Source organism: Taeniopygia guttata, chromosome 2, assembly GCF_048771995.1.
Source record: "Taeniopygia guttata chromosome 2, bTaeGut7.mat, whole genome shotgun sequence".
Taxonomy (NCBI): domain Eukaryota; kingdom Metazoa; phylum Chordata; class Aves; order Passeriformes; family Estrildidae; genus Taeniopygia; species Taeniopygia guttata.
In genome coordinates, this window is record NC_133026.1 from 7,983,543 (window position 1) to 7,998,703 (window position 15,161).

At 47.6% G+C, this 15,161-nt stretch overlaps 1 protein-coding gene across 1 annotated transcript; it reads left to right on the forward strand.

Moving 5' to 3' along the window:
- Positions 1–5,559: 5,559 nt before the first annotated feature.
- Positions 5,560–9,914, forward strand: HTR5A (5-hydroxytryptamine receptor 5A). The gene is made up of 2 exons (XM_002187613.5): positions 5,560–6,553; positions 7,512–9,914. Exons 1-2 carry the CDS (start codon positions 5,816–5,818, stop codon positions 7,839–7,841), a joined length of 1,068 nt encoding a protein of 355 aa, XP_002187649.4. The 5' UTR covers positions 5,560–5,815; the 3' UTR covers positions 7,842–9,914.
- Positions 9,915–15,161: the final 5,247 nt, after the last annotated feature.

A 15,161-nucleotide genomic window follows, 5' to 3' on the forward strand; every position in this document is an offset into this window, starting at 1 on the left:
ATCATTGTCCTGGTTTTGACTTGACACAGTAATTTTCTTTTTTGTAGCTGGTACAGGGCTGTGCTTTGAATTTAGGATGAGAATGTTGGTAACACACTGATGTTTTAGTTGTTGCTAAGCAGTGCTTACCCTAAGGACTTCTCAGCTTCCTGTGCTCTGCCATCAAACAAGTGCAGAAGGAGCTGGGAGGAAGCACAGCCGGGAGAGCTCACCCCAGCTGGCCAGAGGGATATTCCACACCAAAGAACATTGTGCCCAGTGTACAGACTGGAGGGAGTTGGCTGAGGGCACTGATTGCTGCTCAGGGCTGGGCTGGGCATCCATCGGCAGGTGTTGAGCAATTGTGTCTCTTGGATTTCGTTCCCCTCTTCCTCTCTTTTTTTCAGTAGTATTATTATTGTTGCTTCAATTATTAAACTGTTCCTATTTCAATCCATGAGGTCCACTGTTTTTCCCCAGGTCTCTTGGGAAGGGAGCAAGTGGCTTCAAGGGATGACAGTCATTCAGTTGGTGGCTTCCTAAAAGAAAGCTTACATGCCCTAAACTGGATTAGACCTACCTGAAGAATAGTTTTCCAGTCATACAAATAAAAAGCCAACAGGACTCCAACTAATTGTTTTAATTTCTTTCCCAAGACAGAAAGACTTTTCAAAGTTCTTCATAAGCATCCAAACCAAGAGAACCCAAACAGGTAAACAGGTTGGTAAACAGGTCACTCAGTGGGACACTGTGGGGGTGTGGGGCACTCAGGTCCCCCTTGTTCTTGCTCCAAGGTATTCCAACAGTCCTACTGAATCTCCTAGTAACACACAACAGGATTAGTCTCTGCTTCTTAGTCAGAGAATTGTTCCACTTTGAAGTAAGTAATTACATGTTACTGGGAGAGAAAGGCTGACTCCAACTGTGGCCCTTGGCTGGCATGTGAGAAAACCTCAAGTAAGTCCATGCTCGAGTAAATATGTGATTATTAACCAGCTGCAGCACCAGAAACCTGAGAGAGAGCTGTCCAGAGCAGCCAGCTGCTTGGCTGTGGAAATGCTTACATGAGCTGTGAGGCATCATGATCCAAGCTCGTAGCCGTGATAGATCCATAGCTCAATCATGAGCTTTGGCCCTTTGAACCTTGGTTGCCTTGGTTGGAACGAGATGATCTTTAATGCCCCTTCCAACCCAAACCATTCTATGATTCTATGCTCTGGTTTCAGAAGACTAGAGTGACATCAGAGCTGAGGATGGGCTCTGAGGGTATGAGAACAACCTCTCAGCCTGTGCATTCTCACTGCAGTCATGTTTGACCATTTTGCAATAGGAGGGTAGTGGGTGGCCTGCAATGTGCTCAAAAAGCATGGCTGGATGTGGTGTGAAACTGGACCGAGGCTGGTTGAAAGTTAAATGAAATTCAAGCGATGAATACCTGAGGCATAGCAATTGCTGTGACAGGATGCACACTTACGGAGCAGTCTGGCTGGCAACTGAGCACAGCTTTCAGTAGTGGTGTATATACACAGTGAGAATATGTGTTCCTTTAATCCTTGTATAACCTAGCAGCTCCACCTACTCTGGAGACTGCAATTCTCATTGATTCATTGAGCATGCCCAGCAAAAATTCCTCCTGAGCCTTCTCCTCTCCCTTTTCTGCCAGTTAGAAGGGCAGAGGTTCAAAAGATCTCCATAGAGATTAACAACATAAATCCATTCACCCTTTTCCCAGGAGTAGCTAATACTTGGATGTGCATTTAGGCAGTGGCACTGATTACATTGTGAATTTCCTCCTAGCCTCCAACCATCTGATACATATTTTGAATTGAAAGGTACCTCCAATAAATGGCATTTAGTAGCAAGCATAATTTATTGTCTTTACTGAAGTGGATGCTGCTAAACCCAGGGAAGTCCTGTCACTTTTAATTCCTGTAGCTCCATCGGCGAAGATGTGAGATAATACTGACTTTGTAACATAGATCTTTTTCTCAGAGACTTTCACACATGTGATCATTCCACAAGCATTATCCACTCACTAAAGATCTTGGCCTTCTGCTCGCTTAATACCAATAGTTCTGAGAAAATGAATGGTCTTACTAATCTGTGTAAAGTAAATAGCATTGTGTCCTTAAAACAACAACATTTGTCCTTAAAAACAACAATATTTAATCACCTCCAGAATCTGGTGTGTTCAGCCAACACACCTAAAGAATGCAGGATCAGAACTGTGGAATGATGCAGGTTGGAAGGGACCTCTGGAGATCACCTGGTCCAACCCCCACTGAAGAGGGAATAACTCCAAAGTCAGATCAGATCAGTCATTCACAGTGATGTCCAGCTGAATATTGGACGTTGCTAAGGTTGGAGATTTCACAGCTGCTTTAAGTGATTTCAGACCACTCTCCAGGTGAATATTTATTTCTTAATTTCTAACTGAAATGTAGAATCTTAGAATGGTTTAGGCAGAAAGAACCTGAGACATCATCTAGTTCCAGCTACTCTGCCATGGGCAGGGACACTTTCCACTAGACCAGAGCCCCATCCAACCTGTCCTTGAATACTTTCAGGCATGGGACATCCACAGCTTCTCTGAGCAACCTGTCCCAGTGTCTCACCACCCCCACAAGAATTCATTTCTTCCAATTTAATGCAAGACTAATCCAATCTGAACCTAACCTCCATCATCCTAGTGCTCTTTCATTCTTGTTCTATCATTCCACGCCCTTTAAAAAAGTCCTTCTCCAGCTCTCTTGAAGCCCCTTTAGGTACTGCAAAGTGCTACATGGCCTCCCCAGAGCTTTCTCTTCTCCAGGCTGAACAACCCTCACCCTCCCAGCCTGCCTTCACAGCAGAAGTGCTCCAGTGCCTGGATCATCTTCATGGATTCCTCCAACACCTCCATGTCCTGCTCACTGGGGGCCCGGAGCTGGATGCAGCACTCCATGTGGGGTCCCACACAGCTGGAGCAGAGAGGCAGAATTCTCTCTCCAGCTGCTGGTCACGCTGCCTGTGGGGCAGCCCAGGACATGGGTGGCTTTGTGGGCTGCCCATGCATGTTGCCAGCTCATGTTGAGCTCCTCATCAACCAACACCCCCAAGTCAGCAGCTGATGTTGTGACTCCCACTCACTGCATCCCCTCTGATCGCTGTGCACCTCTAAGGAGAGTTTGATTTACCCTTTCTGTACCCAACCCTGAGGTAACTGGAGACAGCAGTAAGATTTTCCCCTTAAACTTCTCTTTTTAGGAGTGAAAAGCTCAGTTCTTTTTGTCTTTACACATCATACATGAGTCTGCTCATCACCTTTATTACCTATGACTGGACTTCCCCTGCTGAGGAGCTCCAAAACAGGACATGAAATTCCCAGGTTTGTGGGATAGAGGGAAATGGTTATAACCCCAAACCTGATGGGCACAATCTTGCTCATATAGGCCAGGATGATCCAGCTCCAGGATGTGTCTTAGAGACTCATCAGGTCCTCCTGTCATTAAAATTCTCTGCCCCATCAGTCCCCAACCTGTACAGGTCTTTTCCATCCCAGGTGCAGACCTTTGTATTTCCATATACATACTAATATATATATATTTGTCTGCATTCTGTATTTCCCTTCACTTCTCAACTGACCCATTCAGCTCCAGCATTTGCCAATATATATTTTTTAAAGTTGAATAAGTACAATAATGAAAATATTAATGATTTTTCATGAGAACAAAATCTAGTTTTACTTCTTTAGACTTAATACATTTTATTTTCATTTCTCTTTAAATATAATTTTTGTCTATTTGTTCCTGAAACAAAAAATAATAATATATTTTCTGGAGCACATATTTTATAATTTGTGGTTGAATCTATTAATTCTGGGTGATAGGTATTTTCTGGGAAGAGCCCACACAACAAAAAGCTCTCAGCCTTGGAACTGCTAAGTGTTTTGATCAATATAATGACTGTCAATGATGTTTTGCACCTTACAAACCAGGAATTTTAAATCAAGAGGCTTTATGAAAGGCTGCAAACCCTATTTGTCCTTTGAGTTGTAAGTAAAAAACCTACTCATTCCAAAATTGTCAGTATTCTTGTGTATAAAAGATAATAATTTCTCCCCCCAAAAGATGGCAGTTTGTTTCCAAAAGAATGATATAGTCTCTAAGGCTGCATTTGTTCCAGTACTACAATAGGATCCTGGTCTGAGAATGAGCAGCACAGCACTGAATGAATTCATACAGGGAAAATCCCGTCCCATTAGAACAAGGTCCTGGACCAGTTTTGGATATGCTGCTTTGCATTTCCCTCGGTAGCACGGAGGAACAAGCAGCAGCAATGGAAAACATCTTGTTCGTTACCCTTTGTTATTGTTACTTGCTGTTTTCATTAAAAATTCCAGAGAGATTCAGGAGAGGCAGAAGGAAGCACCAGTTTGGCTTTACCTCCGTACACCACAGCTATGGAGTGCGTGGGGCACTCCCTGAACAGCTCTATTTGTGTCTTCTCCCCAACTCTCTCAAACTGCAGTTCACCAGCAAATGTCATTGTCACTTGATCTTAACACAGATGTCCTTCCTTCCTTCGGCCCCAAGAGATGCAAACTGTGAGCCCCACGTTCGTGCCCGTGGCTTCTCACCTCAGGTGTCTGACCAAAAGCTCTTTGGACCTGTTATTTCAGGACTGTCTGGAGGAGCAGAGGGCCAGTGCCAGTGCCAGCCCAGCCCTGCCTGGATGCCATCCAAGGCTTGTGGGCTGGAGCTGGATAGCATCTCTGCATGGAGCTGGGGCATAGGGAATCCTGCTTGATGGGGTTAGATTCTGACTTATGCTATGAAGCCCAGAATCCCACTACTCATAACAATTACTGTGCTAAAAACCTGGGGAAATGCTCACACATTTCATTAATGGCTAATGTTATTAAATAGACAGCTACTAAGAGCAGTCAAGTGAATTATTATCTCTAATAAAAGCCCCGACAATTGCTAACAAGTTAGGAAATAGCAGCACAGAAGTTCGCAAAGAAATAATCCCCTGCCACATTACCCCCGCACAGAATAACCAGGGTTACGAACAGGTTTCCTGGGCGCAGACTGTAGCCTGTCTGGGAGCAAAGAAATTCCCGCGGCGCCTCACTAACACATTTTTAGAGGAGCCCAGGGACAATTTCCCAGGGATGCTAGCTAACTTTCTGCGGCTGGCACGGAATACGCCCGCAAGGGGCGAAACCACCCCGAGACAAAGCCGGGGCTGATTCCCGCACGGTGCGGGCAGGGAATGGGCAAGGACAGCGGACAGCGGGCTGGGGTAGGGGCCGGGGACGGGCAGGGGCGGCACGGTGCGGGCAGGGGCGGCACGGTGCGGTCAGGGACAGCCGGCTGCGGCAGGGACCGGCGGCTGTGCCCTCCCGCTCGGCCCGGGGCCGGTCCCGGGGCCGGTCCTTGTGCCGACCCGCGCACGGACATGACTAAGCAGCGCCTCTCCCTCCGCGGCCGGGGCTGCCCGCTCCGCACCCGCGCTCGGCGCGGACTCACCTGCCCGCCCCGGCCCCGCCAGCCCGCGGCGCGGCTCCTCCGCCGGGGCCGCCGCTCCGCTCCGCTCCTCCGCCCCGCTCCGGCCGCTCCTCCGCGCCGCCCGCTCCCGCGGAGCCGCCGCCTCTCGCCGCCGGGGCGGGCCGGGGGCTGCCGTCAGCCGCGGCTGACGCAGGGCTGTTCCTGCCGGGGATGAAGCCCCCGGCGGCCGCCAGCCGGGACCCCCCGTGCCCGCGGTAGGGCGGCGCTTCCCCCGCTCCCGTTGCGGGCAGCGCGGCGCCTCCCGCCGCCGCCGCCGCAGCCCGGAGGAGCCCCGCAGCCCCGGCATGGAGCGCCCGCTCAACCTCAGCTGCCTCGCCGATACGACGCCGGACAGCGGCAACAGGAGCGGGTCCCCCGCCGGCCCCGAGGGCGGCCAGGCCCAGCTCTCCGTCTTCAGCGTGTTGGTTCTCACCCTGTTGGCCATGCTGGTGGTGGCCACGTTCCTCTGGAACGGGCTGGTCCTGGCCACCATCCTCCGCGTGCGCAGTTTCCACCGGGTGCCCCACAACCTGGTGGCCTCCATGGCCGTCTCTGACGTGATGGTGGCAGCCCTCGTCATGCCCCTCAGCTTGGTGCACGAGTTGTCCGGGCGGCGGTGGCGGCTGGGCCGGTCGCTCTGCCAGGTATGGATCTCCTTCGATGTGCTGTGCTGCACTGCCAGCATCTGGAATGTCACGGCCATTGCCCTCGACCGCTACTGGTCCATCACCCGCCACCTGGAGTACACGCTCCGCGCCCGGCGCCGCATCTCCAACATCATGATTGGTCTCACCTGGGCGCTCTCCGCCTTCATCTCTCTGGCCCCGCTGCTCTTTGGCTGGGGAGAGACTTACTCAGAGGAGAGTGAAGAGTGCCAAGTCAGCCAGGAGCCTTCCTACACCATCTTCTCCACCTTTGGGGCTTTCTACCTGCCCCTCTGCGTGGTGCTCTTTGTGTACTGGAAGATCTACAGGGCTGCCAAGTTTCGGATCGGATCTCGCAAGAGCAATTCCATCACCCCCATTACACCAGAAGCAGTGGAGGTAGGTCAGCTTGGTTGTGTTTTGCTCGGGTCAAGCACTGGCAGCAGGCAAGCCTTTGTAGAAGTGGGGCAAACTTAAACCAAAAGTGTGCAAGTGAACAGTGATCCACCAAAGCCCTGTGGATCCTGGAGGCTTCCAAAGGAAGGCTGACTGCAAAGCTTGCAAACCCAGTCTGTCGGCTCCTTCCGAGCCCCCAGCTGTGAGCACTCAAGGTGTAGCAAAGCAACTTTGGGACATATTGCGAGCCTGAGCTGCACGTGGGTGAGCAGTGACTCACAGATGTCCCCCCGTGGAATGCTGAATCAGTGCTCGCCAGCATGAGTAAGGGGTCACTGTCCCTCCCCTGGGGACACAAGGGGACGGGAGATGGATGGGCAGTTGTGTCTGCTGGGGACGATGCCCTGGCAACCAGCTGGGGCTTTGGGGACACTGAATTTACCCAGACAGAAAGCACAGAAAGACAGAAAGTGCTGCAGAATGTCCTTGGAAATCTTTCCTAATCATGACTGCATCGTGTCAGCTCATCCCAGGCACGGTGACTCTGCACTGTAAAGATTTCTTTCAGGGAAGAAGCAAATGTTTGCCAATTTTCTTTCCTCTCCTACCAAGAACTCCTAAACTCAATGGATTTAGAGAAAGTAAGCAGACTTCTGTGCACGGCATGTGGGTGTGTGCCTGCTCTGCTGATCACATTGTAAGTGGGAAGTAATCTTATAGTGCTGTTGTGTGAGCAACCCCAGGTACCCTCAGTACTCTCTCTAGTTTCTAATCTCACTTGAAATAGTCTCCATCACCCAGAAGAGGTTATACAGCCACCTTGCCCTCAGTTAGGGTGTGATGTTCATGGCCTGTGTTTCCCCTGGAGCCCTGGCCCTCGCTTGCACTGTTGGGCTTTGTAGCTGCTGTGTGGGATGACCTGACGGGTACGTATGGTGCAAATTGTGTTTGTGTTTGGCAGGTGAAAGAAGCTGCCCAGCAGCCACAGATGGTCTTCACCGTCCGTCACGCCACCGTTACGTTCCAGACGGATGGAGAGACGTGGAGAGAGCAGAAGGAAAAGAAAGCTGCCGTCATGGTGGGCATCCTTATTGGGGTCTTTGTGCTCTGCTGGATCCCCTTCTTCATCACAGAGCTCATCAACCCACTCTGCTCATGTGACATCCCACCCATTTGGAAGAGCATTTTTCTATGGCTGGGCTACTCAAATTCCTTTTTTAATCCGCTCATCTACACAGCTTTCAACAAAAACTACAACAATGCCTTCAGGAACCTATTCTTTAGGCAGTAGTGAGCAGAAAAAGCTTTCCTGCTGCCCCAGGAAGCTGATTTTAAGTGTCAATGATTCTGACCAAATTCCTGAGGAAGTTCAAAGCCACAGATACTGAGGTGATGCCAAAAATGCATTACCATGGGTCGTATGTCCCAGAAACAGTCCCAGTCCCTAGGCAGGCTCTCCATCCCAGCCTTTAGCTGCTGTTTTTCCTGCAAGTAGCATGTAAGGGCTTCTCCTGCCAGCAGCCTGGCATCCTCACACCACTGCCCTGCTGTGTTCCTTCTGCCTCCCCAGGGACTCTCTGTATGGTGGCACCAAAGGTGCAGAGGAGTCCACTGTCGAAGAAACGTTGGTTTGGCCACTGCTGGTATCTCCCAGCATTAATCACCTTTGTCCCATGTGCAGAGCTGGGACCCGATAACATCAGGAGGCTTTGTGATTACATATGAGAATACATATTTTATGGCTTGGCTGGAAACATGGTTTATCTTGTCTTTCACTGGTAAAGACTGAAAAGTGTTTGTTTTTTGGGAAATAAAACCCTTGGTTAAGGGTTAAGTGCAGACTACAAGTACCAAGGTTTTCTCACATACTTTGGGAACGGCAAATTGTGTCTGTTTGCTTTTGGATTCTATGTAGCAGGTTGGGTTTTTTTTGGTTTTTTGTTGTTTTTTTTTTTAAACATACTTATTGTGAAACCTTAATGCATGGTGTACCCTGGAATGAGAGAGAATGCATGGGAAACTTGCCTCTCGCTCCCCAGCTGCTACGTGTGAGCATCTGCCTCAGACCTTTATGTTCAGAAATACCAGCTGTAAATGCTAATCTTCGTGCCTGTTGTTTCCCGTTTTAAAACATTAATGTATTTTGAGCAGCTGTAGGCAGATTTCCTGTAGTTTCAGGGGATGCAAGGGGTGTATTTCGAGTTGCCTTTCAATGAGGAGCTGTGTTTTACTATTTCTGAATGCAATCCAGAACTTGAAACCAAAGCAAAACCCCCACTTTGTTTCCATGAGCACTGGGTTGCAGGTGAAGGGCAGTTAATGACAGCTGATAGTTCTTTCTGGGAGCATAATCAAACCATGGAGCTTCTCTTCTGCAAGGACCAGACCTCAATATTTATTTTTTTGTCCTTCTCTCTCCACCCCTTTAAGGCTTCATCCCGCGTGGTTGTTACTGCTCTGTTGCCTCCCTGCCTTTCCATAGTGACAATTTAACTATAGTAGTTGGCATTTCACTCCTAGAATTAGAGTTACACACTTCATACTGCCCTACTGAAGGACTGACAGGTCTTCAGATAAAGGAAAGTATTAGTTTTAACTTGGTTCTGGGACAGCCACTGAAATCAGACCACAATTTAAATGGTGGAAAAAAATATAAGATGGAAATCAGAACTACCCGATTCCATATCTCAAGAAGAGATAAAAGGGAAAGATGTCAATAAATGATGGTAAAGCTCCCTGGGGTTGGGTAGTATTAATTTCTATCTGTAGATCATGAGACATCAGATGTTAAAATTGTCACTGGTCCTTTAAACCAGTCAAAAATCCTGGTAGAGTTGGCAATAACAGCCATTTTTCTTTTGCTGTGTCTTGACAGGTGAAAATGGAGGCAGAGGTCAAGGTGCTATTAAAGTGTTGCAGCCCTTTCAGGACCAGTTAGACAAACATCCATCAGCGCTGACATGGATGTACTTGATCCTGCCTTTTGGCAAGAAGAGAAATAGGATAGCCCTTGACATCTTCCTTAATACCATCTTACAAAAGTCTGTTAGAAATATTGGTAAAACCTTGCCCTCATTGAAAGCAAAGGAGAAATTTTTCAGTGATTTAAAATGAATCAGATTTTTATGTGGCATGTCTTGTCTAGTAAAAGCATATTTTTAATGTTAATTAATTCAAGGAGAAGATGGGTGGGACGGGAGTAATCTTCTAACTCCCGTGAAAGAGGCTCTGACCTTCCCCCTACCATGGGCCAATCTTTCCGACTAGTAAAGAGCATTTTATTTCTTTGTTACATAAATTAAAATATTATTAGTGACATCTCAGATGTATGAAAAATTGTAATAAACTCTTTATCTGCTTTTTTTTACTGAGTATATAAAATTGTGCTGCTTTCTCTGAACAGTCCATCACTGATGTTGAGTTGTTCCATTTAAGAGCTGCTGATTTTGTTGTGCCAAGGGTTGTTTAGCCAAAAATGACTTGGAAAAAATGCTTCCATGTTCAAGCTGAAACTTCAGCTAAACTTGGTGGTGCCTGAACGTAGGACTACTTCTTAAGCTCCCAGAGTCTTTAAACACTGTAAAGCATGGATTCCCTGGGAAGTTGGACCTTAGATCCCCATTTTCACACCTCACATCATGTCTGCACAATCCCATGTCAGTCCCAGCTTTGTCCATGCCCTTTTTATTTGCTTTTGATGAGTAGTGCAGATTTTCTTGTCTCTGTTGTGTGGGGTCCTTGTGCAGGGTGTGGAATCAGCTGCAAACTCAAGTTAATGTCCATTGTAAGTAGGCAAAAGTTAAACTGAAATCAGTGGGAAATTCCCTACTTTAGTTGCAGTTGAGTGCTGGGGTGAAGCTGCCTTTCATTACACCCTCTGTTTATTCATGCTGTGCCTTAAAGAGTGACAGGGAGACAGGAGATCATTTTGAAGTGACACTAGGTAATTCCAATTTGCCTGTAGTCATGAGTATTCCACCACCCTGGTGTAAATTACACTTACATTTATTTGACAGGCCACATCTGATACAATCATTTTCTGGGAAGAAACAGCTTCCAATTGGTCATAAGATTTGTTCTTTTAAATCTTGACAAAATTAGCAGCTTTTGTATTGGCCAATTCCTGCAGCTCATACTTGAGACCTAACACCATGGGCTTTCATTCTGAAGATCATTCCTGCAATGCAATATGACCAGGCAGGGAAAATATCTTTATTCTAGAAGTTGCACTGCAGAATCATACTGCAACATGCCACAATGATCTCAGCACAGGGAAGTGGCACAAAGAGACCTGGACATCTGATCCAGGCTCTGAGGCTTTTTACAAACCTCTCATTATTCAAACACAGATGCTGAGTGGGCTCCCAGAGATGCAAATCATGTTTGAAGACATAGGCAACCGCAGCTTCAAAGGAGGCATCTTATACCTTCTTGTTCCCATTTATACACAGAATCAGTGGTGTGAAGAGATCTGCCTCACCAAGGCTTTGTGAGGATTAATTACTAAATGTGTATCATGTACCAAGAAGGTGGAGCACTCTGGTTTGAATGCCGAGCAGCATTATAAATTGAGCTTCTATTTAATTCCTAGGAAGAACGTTATTACCCATTAGTACTGAGTTTTGTACGCAGTTTAATGGCTATATAATGATTCCAGAACAGATTTAACTAACCTGCTCCTATTTACAATTAATTTAGTTCCCTCTCAATGCCCTGACAATCCAATGAACATCTGTATGGGAGCTGGTTAGCGAGGGCAGCGTGTGCTGAATTCCAGCATCTCCTCACCATGCTGAGCACGTGCTGTCAGGGCTCAAGGAGCAGCAGCTCTCTGGGCAGTCTGCTCTGGGTTCCTTTTACTTTTTAGGGAAGAAAGAAAAGGTCATTGAAGAATGTCCATTACATGACAGGTTGTCTAACCACCTTCCTCCTGTTGGGCTCTCTTCGTGTCGCCGCAGGTGACTCGGGACATGCACTGGCCCTACACAGCCACAGGTGAGGCACACATGACTTCATCCCCTGGTAATTATTCAGGGCTTTTCAAAAAAATTACTGCTAGGAGATGTTTCCTTTGGACTGGCAGCAGCAGCTGAAAGTGGGAGTTTCCTGGAAGCAGAATTGCAGGTAATTAAAGAAATTTCACCTGACAAAGGTAATTAATGACTACTCCTTCCAGCGATCGCAGCGGTGAGGTGTGACTGACAAAGTGTCAAAGTGATTTTTGCAAGGCAGTGGTTTGAGCTGTTTTGTTCATCGTGTTTTACTCTTGGATCCCTTTTTTTTTACCATCACTGGTAGAGCATCCCCCTGAGGCTCCACCAAAGTCATGGTGAACATGATACAGGCACCATGAATGCTCCAGGTAAGAACAGTGGGGTGAAACATCCATGACAAAATTAGCATCCCCACTGGGACACACCCTGGCATGAAAATCATGACATTGCCAGCATTTCATCAAATTTAGGACATGGACAAAGAGCTCTTTAAGTCCTCATTATTTCTAGTTACACCAAGGTGCTGAGGAAGTTGCAGAAGACTGGAAAAAGATGAATCTGTGCCAGTATTTTAAAAAGGCAAATTTGGAGAGTCAGGAATTTCTAAGACAAATGCTGTTACTGATTTACAGCTTGAAATTGATCCTTGGCAAAAGAAGTAGAGGAGCTGATAAATGACTCAGTGAATAAAAAATTACAGGAAATATAATTAAAATAAATCACATTGATGTTTTTGATTGCAGCACATGGTTCATTGCTGATGGTGATATAAAGTATTCACTCAATAATGAATCCGACTTGACAACATTCAATGCCTCCATTAAAAATTGAAGAAGAAACCAATATGAGGTTCAAACTGTCCAATAATTGCTAGTGACTTATGGACTGAGAAAGGTGTAAATACAGAAAAGGAGGTCACTTCTACAGAGAAGCAAGAATAAAAACTGGCTGGGAGCATTTCAGCCTGGCATGAGGGAAAGGCAAGTGTCCAGGAGCAGCAGGATGGGGCCCTGGTTGCAGGAGGAGAGACAAGGCTGTGATGGGGTGCATCAGGAGCTGAACATATGGGACTTTTCAGCATTTCAGGAACAACCAGGCTTATTTCTTGCCTGTGGATGGGCTGTGTCCAGCTGTGGGTTTTATTCTGGTCATTGGAGGAGAGGCTGCGATTTCAGTTCATCTTTTTGCTCCTCCCTCTTCCTCACCAGTGCCAGGCTGTCAGCCTCAGCATTGCCATTCTGTGCCATTTTCCATGCTAGCCAAGTCAAATACTGTCCCTAATCATCCTCAAAAGCAAGACAGATGGGCCCTTTCCCTGGATCTCCCAGAGCATTGTTGTTGTTCTCTGTCTATCCATTTCAGCTTCTGTGGTGCTGAAGCCCCGCTGCTGCCGGTGGATGGGAGCACAAAAGGCTGGGTGCCTTTTTTGGGGTTATCCTTGGAGCAGGCACTGCCCCACCAATGCTCTCTGACAGGAACTAAGATGGGGAAAAATAAAACTGGAGCCATATCCTCCCCTTAGTTTTCTGCTGGAGCCAGTCCCAACAAAACTGTTCCTAATCAGCTTCTAGTCCCTGCCCTGCTTCTGGTGAGACCAAATGTGGCCAGATCACTACCACAGATCTGGTCATCTCTGCAGGAAGGAGAAAGAGAGGGGTAAAAAACCTTCCACTGCAGCTCTAATTGCAGGAAAAACATTCCCCAGCCCTGACTGCTATCTCGGGAGAGGACACAAAGTCCATGTGGCTGGGATAGCCACTCTGCCCAGTTCAGTTCCTTCCAACTGGTAGCTGCAGAGGCTGGACACCTCAGGATCATTTCAAACTGCCTGCTGCTCACCTGAGTCTGAGCAAGTGCTGGTCCTGAGTCTGTGCAAGTGTTGGAAACTGCATTTTTCATCACTTCAGGGCTGCAGCCTGAGGTCAGCATTTCTTCCTTGTGCCTTTCCATCCCCAAATCCTGGTTAAGCACAGGACCCACCAGCCTCAGTTGCTGGTACAGAGGAGGGCAGCCTTTCAAAATTAGCATCTCTGTTGGTGAAAAAGACATCCTTGTCTCTGGGCTCAAGATGCCAAATCTGTAGCTGAGGTGCCACAAAGCCCTAAGATCTGCTTCTTCTTGCCCAATTCAATGTTTGGATCAATTGGTTCTTCACAAGACACCAGGATGGGCAGTTCCAAAGCTTAAACCATGCCCAGTCAGGTTCACCTTGCTAAAGTCCCACCTTTTCACATGTCCCACCTTTTAACTGCTCTCCTGTGGTTCTGTTCTGGAGCCTGGGCTTGGAAACCACTCACAGATTGCTCAGGGTGCTGCCTCTACAACATCTCCCTGGCATGGCACAGCTGGACCAAACAGGGCTGTTTCCAACCCAAAAGAACCTGTGTCACATAGACCATGGTAAAAATTAATGTGATCACCTTCTAGATGTGCTAATAGCCTGATATCTGCCCCACAAGCTACCTGTGCTGCTGCCAGGCTGACTTTAGAGGGGAAAAGCAGAGCCCATGGTCACGTATTTTCACAGTTTGAGTGGAGACCTGCCTTTGAGGAGGGGGAGGAATCATTTTGATGCGTTGCCAAATGGCTCTTTCAGTGGGCACCGGAGCATATGGAGCCTCTCCCACAATTGCTGCAGTTCTGTGATGTTTTTTCTCTCCTCAGCTGCTCACCTGATGCCAAAGTTTCCAGGTGCATTAAGGCAGGATGCTCCTGCCGTGCATCTTGGACCTTCCACCTGCCCATCACGGCGCTGGGGTGAATATTAAACAGACAGCAGATGCAAAGTGCAAGCACAATTGCTGGCCCAAGGGGTTACTCAATAGCTGGAATTTGAATGGAAAAAAGAAACAGAGAACCCATGGTTCTCTGCTAATTATGCTTTCCTGAGACTTTTAAAAAGGAGGCAGGTAGATGCTGAGAAGAGATGGTGCAGCTTCTCTGCTTCCCACAGCTTTGCAGCACAAACCTCAGCCTTACAGGGGATTTCAGAGCACATTACTTTGACTAAAGCCCTCAGGCTACTTTATAAGCTGTTAATAGCTGCCAACCAAAATGAGTGTCAGAGTTGTTTCTTATTAAAGTGAGCATTTAAGGCACCTGGAGAACACTGGAAGCAGCATAAACCCTATAAATTCTTTCTGAAACCATCACATTGGCCAGTGCTTGCATGCAGAACATAGCAAATAACTTTTAAATGAAATGTGTTTGACAACAAATATGCTGCTACTCGGAGAGGAGAGGAGAGGAGAGGAGAGGAGAGGAGAGGAGAGGAGAGGAGAGGAGAGGAGAGGAGAGGAGAGGAGAGGAGAGGAGAGGAGAGGAGAGGAGAGGAGAGGAGAGGAGAGGAGAGGAGAGGAGAGGAGAGGAGAGGAGAGGAGAGGAGAGGAGAGGAGAGGAGAGGAGAGGAGAGGAGAGGAGAGGAGAGGAGAGGAGAGGAGAGGAGAGGAGAGGAGAGGAGAGGAGAGGACACAGCAGTGGTCACAAGCCTGACAGAGTTCAACAAGTTTTTGGACATTACTCCCAGGCATGTGGTGTGACTCTTGGGCTCAGTTCTTTGTGAGGCCAGGAGCTGGACTCGATGAACCCTGTGGGTCCCTTCCAACTCAGCATATTCT